General features: G+C 40.7%; 1 protein-coding gene across 1 annotated transcript; it reads left to right on the plus strand.

The window, feature by feature from the left end:
• The first annotated feature begins 215 nt into the window (after positions 1-215).
• Positions 216-11,633, plus strand: LOC139470340 (UMP-CMP kinase 2, mitochondrial-like). The gene is made up of 5 exons (XM_071252717.1): positions 216-1,124; positions 2,525-2,657; positions 4,418-4,619; positions 5,964-6,191; positions 7,607-11,633. Exons 1-5 carry the CDS (start codon positions 390-392, stop codon positions 7,731-7,733), a joined length of 1,425 nt encoding a protein of 474 aa, XP_071108818.1. The 5' UTR covers positions 216-389; the 3' UTR covers positions 7,734-11,633.
• The last annotated feature ends 555 nt before the right edge of the window (positions 11,634-12,188 follow it).

Here is a 12,188-nt window from a genome sequence, read left to right on the forward strand (position 1 = left end):
TGAAAGTAGATTATCGATCAATGTTGTTGCAAATATTGTCGTGGCTAAACGCAAAGAGGACACCATTAACTATTGATAACATATACTGAAAAGACATTCATGTAATGTGTAAAAACTAGCTGGCAGGTACACGTGACACTTTGTGGTGCATTTAGGTGAACTGTTAGTATGAATGTGCAGGTCATTCCACAAGACCCTCTGGTTTTATTAATCAGAATGAATTAGAACAATTGTACATGTAACGCAACAACAAAATATGTAATTGTTGCAAAAGGTTTCATCACAAATGCACGAAACTGAAAGTGTGCAACTTCCTGGAAAGACCCACTTTTTCTTTCCAGGCTTGCAAATAGAGCTGTGTTCCACGAACGGGAGTGACCTCCCCTTATATGTCGATGAGCGTATTTACGAATTTCTGGCGGGCGTCTCAAAAAGCAAGCAGATGTCTTAATCTGTTCGCAAAGTCAAAGCTTGATCGTCGAAGCGTGGACAATATGACTTACTACATATCATTTGCGGACAAACCCGTTTATTTCATACAAACTGAAAATACTGACAAGGGAAGTGCTTCAGAATATCAGGAACTGAGAAACCAAGTGTCGTCCTGTCTTCCCGGCACAATTACAGAAAACACACTCTTTGTGGCCGAACCAACTGGTTTGGAATGTTCCGATGCTCTCACAGGGTATATACAGTCATGTATTACTCTCTACAGACTGAAGCGGTCGATCGACTCTGGCGCTCACCATCTTGCCTTCGGCACGCGGCTTGACAGCACTGTCGCTTGTGGCAGCAGAAACTCCCAAGACCTCGACGGTGAGCATCTCAAAAGGTGCTTATTTGTTTGCTCCAAAAAGAATACAACGTCAACAGTCCCACCTCTCTTAAACATGACGATCCCTGACGATGTGCTTGTCTCTACATTTGTTCAAAGAGATGAGACAAACGTTTTTGAGCGGAAGATACTAGAGTCTGATGCATCAGATGTAAAAGGTTCACATTTTCGTCTTTACTGTCCAAAACATGCCAGCACAAATGAATACAAGATTCCACCCATGTTCAACACCCCATCGTGCAGCCCTGTGTTTCACAGTTTTGAAAGAACAATGGATATTTTAGCCAGAGTAAGTATTAACATATTGGTGACCACGACCATGGGTGTGGTGCAGACAAACCCAGGTTCATAATCAGGGCAAATTGGGGATTCAAACCTAAGATCATATGTTTTGGTACAAGCTCCTCACTGGCATATCCCTTTAGCGGAGCTCTCTATACTATCGCAGCCACCAGTCAAAACGCCCCAGTGTGATAGGTGGCTACAACCGGGCGGTCGGGTAGCCTTGTGGTTAAAGCATTCACTCGTCACGCAGAAGACCCTGGTTCGGTTTCCGACATGGGTACAATGTGTGAAGCCCATTTCTGGTGTCCCCCGCCGTGATGTTGCTAGAATATTGCTAAAAGCAGCGTAAAACCATACTCACTCACTCACTGGCTACAATCAAGCTTGGAGTTGAACTTGCAACAGACTGACCGTTAACAAACAAGTTATGACTGCCATGATGCCACTCTTACCCCTGCTGCTTAATTGTTTTCCTTGTTTGGCAATTTGAATTTCTATTTCATTTTAACTATCATGTAATTGGTATAGAGTCTAGTTAATATGTGAGGGGGAAGTAGGGTGATTTTCTGTTCGTCTGCAATCTCAAACTAATCTGATCAAAGAAACAAAAAATTATAAACCCGTGATTGTTATTTTTGCTTGATTTCGGGTCGGATTTAAGTAACAAAAAAATATGTTTTAATAACTGGTGTTTTAGATCACTGTTTGAACATAATGACATTTGCGTGTGTTGGCAAAGTGTTTGTGTTGTAAAGGAAAGCACGTGTTGTGCCAAGTGGGGATCAACAATGTTGCACACCTCGCTGAGGTAAAGCTCCATGCAGTGATATAGGAATCAGTTATGCTCAGTGGGAGATCACATGCAGTGTTGCGAGTATGCAACGTGCTGTTTTGATTAAGCCATCGTTTAAGTTTTTATTGACTTTTTAGCACAGTAGATTATTTCATTCAAGCAATATGACATTTTCCTTTGAGAGTGTCAATGCAGATGAAACAATTGACCAGTGTAACAGTGTAGAAATCTACACAATTTTCAATCACACTGAAATCACGGCCATAGTCAATTCCAGTATGCAGGGAGTTATTTGGGATTCCAAACCGAAGTGCCCTCAGCAGGAAAATTTGGAAAATATTGTTATATGTGTTCAAATTGAAGTTTTGAAGTTATGTAAGCATTTAAAGATTCTTCCTCTTTATTGGTGCCGTTATCAGTGAAACACAAGTATCCTTGGTAAAGCCATAACATTATTTATAAATTTACTAACATGAATGCAATGTTTGTATTTTCTATTTTGGAATTTTTACTGACATTGACTTAGGGCCAAATATCAGCCTCTGAGGAAGTCTAGATCATGTAGATAAATCCCTATGTTTATTTGTTGACATGTGATAATGTGTTTCCAGGTGTCGGATATGCCGGAAGTTCGGGAGCTATTGTCAATTGGAAACAAAGAACTTCCTGGGAGCGTCAACATTGAATCACTGCAGTCTCAGTTAAAGCATCCTTTTGTTGTGGTGGAAGGCATGGATGCTACAGGTATATCATCTTCCCGAGGCAAGCGTGTCCAGTAGCGTTTCTTCAAGCCACATCAAGGCTACTTTTCTTGGCTCGACCCTGGCACCACCTTGTGTAGATCACGAAATTGCGATATCCAAACAGATCGCTGTTCTTATTTCGTAGAGAGTCACAAAAATGGCAACTACCATTTGCTACAACCTTGTCAATCAAGTAACATCAATGACATAAAAACATAGCAATCATTTGGGAGTTTAAGAGATAAAAAGACATGTCAACAAAGACAGACAGCGGTAAATCACTTTCATACGAAGGTGTACCAGACATGGATGATGATTTTGTGAAACATTCTCGGATTGGACTATCAATATGTGCGATAGTCCAATCATATTTAGCACAGGAAAGTGGGCTTGATATGGAAAGGGTGGAAACAAGACTTTGATAAAAGTCTATTGGACGTTCTTGCCTACAGAAGATACAGGTACATGTCTAATGCCTGTTTGTTGAATCTTTTGATAATATTTGTCACGATTTGGTGGTGAGGACTTGGTTGATCGTGTGTCTCCATGCCTGACGGCGTGGATTAGTCACAATAAATTACCGTAACTATAATAGGTGAGGGGAGGTGACCTGGATCTTAACGTCGTACCCAAGATTATTCTACTTACATAGCGACGTGCATGCATGTGTGAGTGTGGCTGCGGCTGCTTGTACTAGTCTGGACTGATGCCGATTTTATAGTGCTAGCCCACTGAGATACCATGCCGCAGTTTAACATGAATACCCCACTGAGTAAACTGACCCCGAGCCGACCAGTGCTTGTTTTAGCCCCTTAATGCCGAGCACCAAACAGGGTAACAAGAAGTACCATCTTTTAACGTCTTTTGGTATGACGCAACCAGGGATTGAACCCCGGACCTTCTGCTCTCCAGGCGGACACTCTACCTCAAGGCTACGGATTATATAGAGAATCTCAATCAAATATTTCTACACAAGTCAATAAAGACTCCGAGGCTTGCCAAGTATGTTTGATATCAAAAGATACAAGGTTGAGATTCTACTTATCATCCATCAACAGTTTCAGTTTGTAATCAGTATCAGCAGAGTCTTTAGTGTAATCATTACTGCTCTCAGCTTCAGCAGCAGAGAGATGAGTGATGTCATATGATTGTGAGGGGCCAGGGGTGTCCCAGGCGTCTAAGGCGCCGCAATTCGCTGTGCAGAGCTGCATCTCTTGGGCACGCAAGAAAGCTATGATTGTGGGTTCGAATCCCGGTTCGCCCCGATTATGTTTCTAGGTTTGTAGGCACCATACCCGTGCTCATGGGTTTCACCGAAGTGGTAAACGTCTAAGACCTGCATCACTTCGGGCTTTCCTCCCACATTAAGCTGACACGCCGTGATATAACTGGAATACTGTTAAAAGCGGCGTAATACCCAACTCACTCATACGAACGTGACATCGTCATGGTAACGTCACAATGGTCTGCTGGGCAATATAGTGCTTTTTTACTACAGCAATATCTCCTATGGAGACCAGTTTTGAATTATAACAGATTTTCATCCACTTAAATATGTGAGTCCTGAGGCATATTTATATTTATTAATTGCTTTTAGTCAAACCATCCAAGGCATTTGAGTAGTCAACCGATTTTCACTAAATATTTTGCGACCTTTATTTTATGGTCATTGGAATTGTGAGTTATGTAGTATAAATGTAAATTCTCAAGGCTTTGTTGTCCTGAAATCTTTCATTTGATATTGTTGTCATTGCATTCAAGGGAAGACAACTCTGACCGAGACTCTGGAGCACAAGATGCAAGCAGCGAGATACTACACTCCACCTCCTTGTATTCAACATCTCAGGAAATCCTTTGATGCTATGCCGGAAATTGTCCGAAGAGCATATTACTCCTTGGGGAACTACATTGTGGCAGTTCAGATTGCCGAGGAATGTCAACAAAAAGCTGTCATAATGGATAGGTACCGTGTTAGGAGATAAACCTTACATGTTTTTAGATTTGCAGGTTTTATGGAATATCCGATGGCTGGAAATTTCATTTGAAATGAAACGTCATGATATAATTAATAATGTCTTATTCTCTCTAGTCCAGCCAAAACACTCCAGCCTAACTTCTTTCAGTGGCATGTAGAAGTTGCTGTGATGAAGAAAGAAAAGTTCTATGGATGAACAACTTCTTTATTACAATTAGTGCGACGTTTCGATGTAGATCCTAACACGTTTATCAAGCAAGTGATACTCCAGCCTAGTTTGGCAAGGGTGGCAAATGGACTTTTATGGTTGGTCGGTTGGTTAGCTCCCCTGCTCAGGAAGATTGAAGATGTAAGGTACCTCTCACATGTTCCAAAGAAAAAGAGTACGCACATTGTAGGACATGCTGGATGATGTGTGCAGTATGAATCTTTTCTCAAGTGGGCCTTGGGGCAGTGGGATAGCTTAGTCGCTAAAGAGTCGTCCAGCCAACAGTACAGATTTTGACTTCCCTTGTGGGTACAGTGTCAGAAGCCCATGTTTGGAGTCCCCAACCATGAAATTGCTGGAATAAATCTAAGTGAGTCTCCCACTGTGATACTGCTGGAATAACGCTAAGAGAGTCTCCCTCTGTGATATTGCTGGAATAACACTAAGAGAGTCTCCCTCTGTAATATTGCTGGAATAATGCTGAGAGAGTCTCCCTCTGTGATATTGCTGGAATAATGCTTAAAGAGTCTCGCTCTGTGATTTTGCTGGAATAATGCTGAGAGAATCTCCCACTGTGATATTGCTGGAATAATGCTTGAACAGTCTCACACTTTGATATTGCTGGAATAATGCTAAGAGATTCTCCCACTGTGATATTGCTGGAATAATGCTTAAAGAGTCTCCCACTGTGATTTTACTGGAATAATGCTTGAACAGTCTCGCACTGTGATATTGCTGGAATAATGCTAAGCGATTCTCCCACTGTGATATTGCTGGAATAATGCTTAAAGAGTCTCCCACTGTGATTTTACTGGAATAATGCTTGAACAGTCTCGCACTGTGATATTGCTGGAATAATGCTAAGCGATTCTCCCACTGTGATATTGCTGGAATAATGCTTAAAGAGTCTCCCACTGTGATATTGCTGGAATAATGCTAAGAGAGTCTCCCTCTGTGATATTGCTGGAATAATGCTAAGAGATTCTCCCACTGTGATATTGCTGGAATAATGCTTAAAGAGTCTCCCACTGTGATACTGCTGGAATAATATAAAACTATTTTGACTCACTCACATTTCTCGTCTATTCAGCCTTTGTTTGCTACAGTAAATTCTTCTACTTCAGGTTCTGGCACAGTACGGCCGCCTACGGTATCGCCAATGAGTCATCCTTGAGTGATCAGCCCCCTCCAGGTCACATCACCTACAACTGGCCATGTGACCTACTTCGACCAACCGTGGTCTTGTTCCTGAACGTAACAGAGGATGTTCGCAAACAGAGGATGAACTTCCGAGAAGGAGCCATGACCTATGAAGAGCAGAGCCTTGACACTGATGCCTTGTTCAGACAAAGGTTAGTAAGGCCAAACCAGTTTTGTTTCTTGTATTCCCGATACAATACGTGAAAACTAGACATTTGCCATCGTAGAAGACTAGTCCATCATCGAAGAGGATTTAAGGAATCCCACCAAAACTTATGTTGATGAAACAGTAGTTTCAGAGCTTTTTTTTGGCTTTTTCTTTTTTGTATATATATATTTTTTGTATATACATAAGTTGATCGGCTCATTCTGAATGTAAACAAAAATGCTCAGCAATATTCCAGCTATATGACAGCAATCTGTAAATAATCGAGTGTGGACCAGACAACCCAGTGATTGACATCATTAGCATCAATCCATGCTATTGGGATCGATGACATGCATCAATCAAGTCAGCGAGCCTGACCACCCTATCCCATTAGAAAATAGAAAGTTCACTTGACACAGCCTCCTGAAGATGGCCTCAGATCTAAATGCAGAGAAATGGTCAGGCTCGTCAATCTCGGTCACTGTTTGAACAAAATAAGATTTTTGTACGTTACTGAAGTGTTCTTGTTGTAAAGATGGAACACTCATTTTGCCAATCAGGGATCAACAATGTTGCAAACTCCACCATTGTCAGCTGATGCAAAGCTCCTTACAGCAATATAGGAATTGGTTATGCACAGTGACAGATTCCATGCAGTGTTGCGAGTATCATGAGTATGCAACACGCTGTTTCAATTGACAGCTTTTGATGAATAAAGTGTCTTGTAAGTTATTATTGACATTTTAGGGTATGATAGAAAAGTTTATTAAAGCAATGTGACATTTTTTATTTGTGTCAGAGAAAATGAGAGCGTTAATGCAGATGAAACTGTTGAAAGTGTAACAGTTAGATGTATGCAATCTTCAATTGCGCTGTGGTAGCTGTGGCAGCTGTGCAAGAATATGGCGGAATTGTGGTTTGGTTCAATCCCTAAGTTAGAGATCTGATTTAATGAGATTACATGAAATTTTAGCTTACCTGTCATGAATATTAGTGCAGAAAATGCTGTCTTTGAATAGCTTTTGTTAAGTGGCTGTTGACAGTTTGAAATGTTGGGTACATATTAGGTGAGCTACAGTGTCACATTATTTTATATATATTTGTATTTTTTTGTATCAATACATGACCTAGCAATACAATACTTGTATCATAGCACAGACGCGTGAAGATCCTGGGTAGAATACATCTATCGTAAGAGCGACTAAGGGGATCGGATGGTCAGGCTGACTGACTTGGTTCATGCATGTCATCGTATCCCAGTTGCATTGATCGTTGCTCATGATATCAATCACTGGATTGTCTGGTCCACAAGCAACTATGCTCATCCCATTTATTTTGATCATGGAACCAAGATTTCGAAAACCACCTTTTGTACTTGAGAAATGCTTTATGTGTAATAATATCTTTTTCTAAACGCAGGTTGTGTGAAGCCTACAAGAGAATGAGAAACCCAGCTTGCACAGATATTGATGCATCCGGAACTCGAGAGACAGTGGTTGACCTCACACTGTCGGCACTGCATCAACATAGGGTCGTGTTGACCTGAGGTCATGCCAAGGTCACCTTCAGGACACGTGAATGCTAGAAGTGACTTCCTGGAACTCAAGAGACAGTGGTTGACCACACACTGTCAGCACTCCATAACCATGGGGTCATGTTGACCTGAGGTCATGCCAAGGTCACCTTCAGGACACGTGAATCCTAGAATTGACTTCCTGGAACCCCATCACAATGACACTTTTCAATCTGTTCAAGAAGGAATCAAGGTTGTGATAATTAGCAGTCTTTGGAGCTTCTTGAAACAACCCTTGACTCTTTACTGTGAATTCAAGTTGTATCATTTAGATTAGTCTAAGATGAGTGAGAATCTAATCTCGTTAAAATCAGATCTTTTGCTCTAAAATGACAAGTCTCTCTACATTAGGACTGGACAACCCCCTTATGTTAGGTCACATCAGGTTAGCTTTCCGATCAACCAATCAGTGTCTCTGGCAGTATGAGCAAGAGAATCACAGTATCCAAAAATTAAACATAAAAGGGCAGTTCCAAATGATAAATATTAAAGCCTGAGCTATGATATTGTGGTAATTCAATACACCCTGTCATATACCATGGCATCTACACCCAAGAGGGTGTACAATCAAGGGAATGTTCGTTTTCTTTGTAGGTTTTCCTTTGTTAAGATCGAAACGAGGCGAGGTGGTAAAGAAATGAAGCTGAATTTTTTAGAAAGCTGATATTTGACAAGCTGAAAAACCTACCAATCTATCCTTCAGATGGCGGGACATGGATGGTCGTCTAAGGTGCAGCAAGTTACTGTACAGAGTTGTGTCCCTTGGGCACATCAGAAACCTATGATTGAACCTATTCTGGTTCGTCCCAATTATGTTTCTAGGTTTGTCAGCACCATACCCGTGTTCGTGGGTTTCACCAAAGTGGTTAATGTCTAAGACCCGAATCAATTCCTCCATTAAGCTGGCAGGATGTGATATAACTGGAATATTCAAAGCAGCATTAAAACCCAACTCACTCACTAGTTCTCCCAGAGTGGGTTTGGTCCGGATCACCTTACTTGACCTATGGAGAGGTTGTCAGATCTCAAACACAGGTATTGTAGTGGATCTGATTTTGTTGAGATTGAATTATTACCGTAATTAGATGCACCCAATATCCTGAAATGTGGAAAGCCCACTTTCATATTGTGATGTTAATGCTTTGACTGTAAACAAGAAATCAAACAACTTTGTGGTCAACAACTTTGATTATTGTATTTAGCAACATTTCGATGTAGACATTTACACAAGCAGAATGAGATGAAGAGATGAGAGTTATATGCATGATATTTTGGGATAAGCTGTAGATTAACATTATGTTTTTGTTTTTTTGTTTAACGCCGCACTCAGCAATATTCCAGCTATATGACGGCGGTCTGTAAATAATCGAGTCTGGACCAGACAATCCAGTGATTGACATCATGAGCATCGATCCGCGTAATTGGGATCGATGACATGTATCAACCAAGTCAGCGAGTCTGACCACCTGATCCCGTTTGTCGCCTTTTACGACAAGCATAGTAGCCTTTTATGGCAAGCATGGGTTGCTGAAGACCTATTCTACCGCGGATCTTCACGGGTAGATTAACATTTACAACAACAGGTACTTGCTGGTGGTCTTAGAGGGCTGATTTGCTGTCTGCTTTGGCTGTTGATGACTTGTGTTCTTTGATGCAGGAATCCACTGGGCTGGGGCTTTCACCAATGTTCAGTGCTCACCACAGTCACGATCAGTCTTATTGTTAAGAAATAAATGACTTGTGGTGGTCTGGGGATAGAGCGGAAAGTCCGGAGTTCGATCCCTGTCCGCGTCATACCAAAAGATGTTAAAAGATAGTACTTGTTGTTACCCTTCCTGGCACTTGGCATTAAGGGGCTAAAACAAGGACTCGTCAGCTCGGAGTCAGTACACTGTGTCTGAATGGGGTATTCATGTTAAACGGCGGCATGGTATTTCAGTGGGCTAGCACTATAAAATCAGCTTTAGCCCAGACTAGTACAAGTGGGACGCATCGTTAACCCCTTCTCACCTCACCTCATTCTTCATTGTTTTGGGGGATTTATCACATAGCTGTCTTATATATTAGCTCAGACTGTTGTATTCCTATACTTTAACTGGCAAAAATATATACACCTTGCCTGTACTCTCCTATACTCCTTGTCTGTGTTGTGAAAAGACCAATTATGTCACAGTTTATAGTTTTAATTAGGAAATTTTTTAAACAGTTTTGATTTTACTTTACATCTAAGCATTGTTGTAAGATATATTATAAACCTTCAGACTACTGAACTGGGGCCGTTTCACAAAGCAACCGTAGCTCTAAGGTGATCCTAACTCCCATACTTTAACATAAACTTACGACTGTCGTAGCGTTACGATCACTTTGTGGAACAGGGTCCTGAGCTTCAGATAGTATTTGTAGCCATGGAGTATTTACACACTTCTTATCATAAACAGTATTGATGGTTTTCTTTCTTTCAATGTTTATATTCGCTTGAGTCCAGTCTATTAGACATTTATGTCAAATCATTCTGCTTGAAACGCTGTTTCAGGTGGTTATAATTTGTACCTGTGAGATGCACCAACTCTGTAACATGTTGCCATAGCCATGATAGCAGTGATCTATATCAGTGTATAACATTTCCCAAAACTACAGTCAGACAACCGTAGTGGCAACTTTGCAAAGTTACCAGATCAGATAGAATGTTGCCAATCCAGAATGCTTTAGACTATCCAAGTAATGAAAGGGTAAACAAGAATAGTACTGTTTAATGTCAGTTCTCAGAAAATAACCCCAAAACTGGTGGATTGTCAACTTAGTAACTTTAACTCATTGAAATTTTATTCATCAATATTGTGTTAAAAATTTACAGTTAATTTTCATCTTACATTAGATTAAAACAAGAATGCTTAGGTAATTTTGGGAATGCAAAAAAGCCCCACCATCGGGCGTGCAACTTTTAAAAAAGACTGACCATCGGTCAGCTAAATAGACTGTCTTGGACTTTTGGGCAGGGGGTTATTTTGAACACTGTATATATGTCTACTTTACAATAAACATATCATCTTTTTGTGTATAACTCACCACAGTAACCCACCATGTGTGTGTGATGCCTGCACCCAATCAGTAAATAAACCCCTGTTACGAAATACATGTAAATATACACAAAGTGCTGTTATATTGTCGGGGGTTTTGAACAGTTTTCACGATTGTATGCAATCAACTTTCAATAATTTGGATTATTGAGAATTATTTTGCATATTCCATGCAAATATGCAACCTATCTGGAGCTCTGACTGAACTGAACATGTATTGTCAGTTTTGTTAGAAAAAATATTTTGGAAAGATTAAGATGTTACATGTTTGTTTCCTATGATTGTGACCTGTGAAATGATTTGTTTTATCATGATCTGTTTTTATAATTTTGTTTGTTTGTCATTTCAAATCACATTAAGACTGGCTCAGAAAACACATGAGGTCATTCAAAACCTAGCACAAATCACATTAAGACTGGCTCAGTAAACACATGAGGTCATTCAAAACCTAGCACAAATCACATTTAGACTGGCTCAGAAAACACATGAGGTCATTCAAAACCTAGCACAAATCACATATCACCTATCATATACTGAGAACTTGAAAAATGACAAAGTCCATTCATTGTATCCAAGTAATGCATCATAGTTATAAGACAAAATAGCAAGATTTACATATCACTGATTATAGGTGAGCTTCTGTACCTCTGGTACTTTTGTTTTATATTGTTAACACATAATGGATGTATTATAGCTGCGTAATAATTTGTACTTGTCCAAGTTGAGGGTGGCAGCATCATGTCTCTCTACAGCTGTTGATTGTTATGATTCTGATGCGTCACTTGACAGTTTTAATAATGACACTTTTTTAATAAAACTGATCAAATATGCATCTCTTGCTTTTTTTAAACAAATTGAAAGGGAAAGCTTTCATGAAAAGCCAAGGCCTGTCTACACCACACCGTAACCTACACAGTCAGCCAGGACCTGTCTACACCACACCCTAACCTACACAGTCAGCCTTGACCTGTCTACACCACACCCTAACCTACACAGTCAGCCTTGACCTGTCTACACCACACCCTAACCTACACAGTCAGCCTTGACCTGTCTACACCACACCGTAACCTACACAATCAGCCAGGACCTGTCTACACCACACCCTAACCTACACAGTCAGCCTTGACCTGTCTACACCACACCCTAACCTACACAAACAGCCAGGACCTGTCTACACCACACCCTAACCTACACAGTCAGCCTTGACCTGTCTACACCACACCCTAACCTACACAGTCAGCCTTGACCTGTCTACACCACACCCTAACCTACACAGTCAGCCAGGACCTGTCTACACCACACCCTAACCTACACAGTCAGCCAGGACCTGTCTACACCACACCCTAACCTA

Source organism: Haliotis cracherodii, unplaced genomic scaffold, assembly GCF_022045235.1.
Source record: "Haliotis cracherodii isolate W230 unplaced genomic scaffold, xgHalCrac1.p SCAF_20, whole genome shotgun sequence".
Classification (NCBI taxonomy): Eukaryota; Metazoa; Mollusca; class Gastropoda; order Lepetellida; family Haliotidae; genus Haliotis; species Haliotis cracherodii.

Coding starts and splice junctions, on each gene's coding strand:
- LOC139470340 (XM_071252717.1), top strand. CDS start 390: ATGTCGATGAGCGTATTTACGAATTTCTGGCGGGCGTCTCAAAAAGCA. Junction 4,620..5,963: donor AAAGCTGTCATAATGGATAG/GTACCGTGTTAG, acceptor CTTCTACTTCAG/GTTCTGGCACAGTACGGCCG. Junction 6,192..7,606: donor GATGCCTTGTTCAGACAAAG/GTTAGTAAGGCC, acceptor TTCTAAACGCAG/GTTGTGTGAAGCCTACAAGA.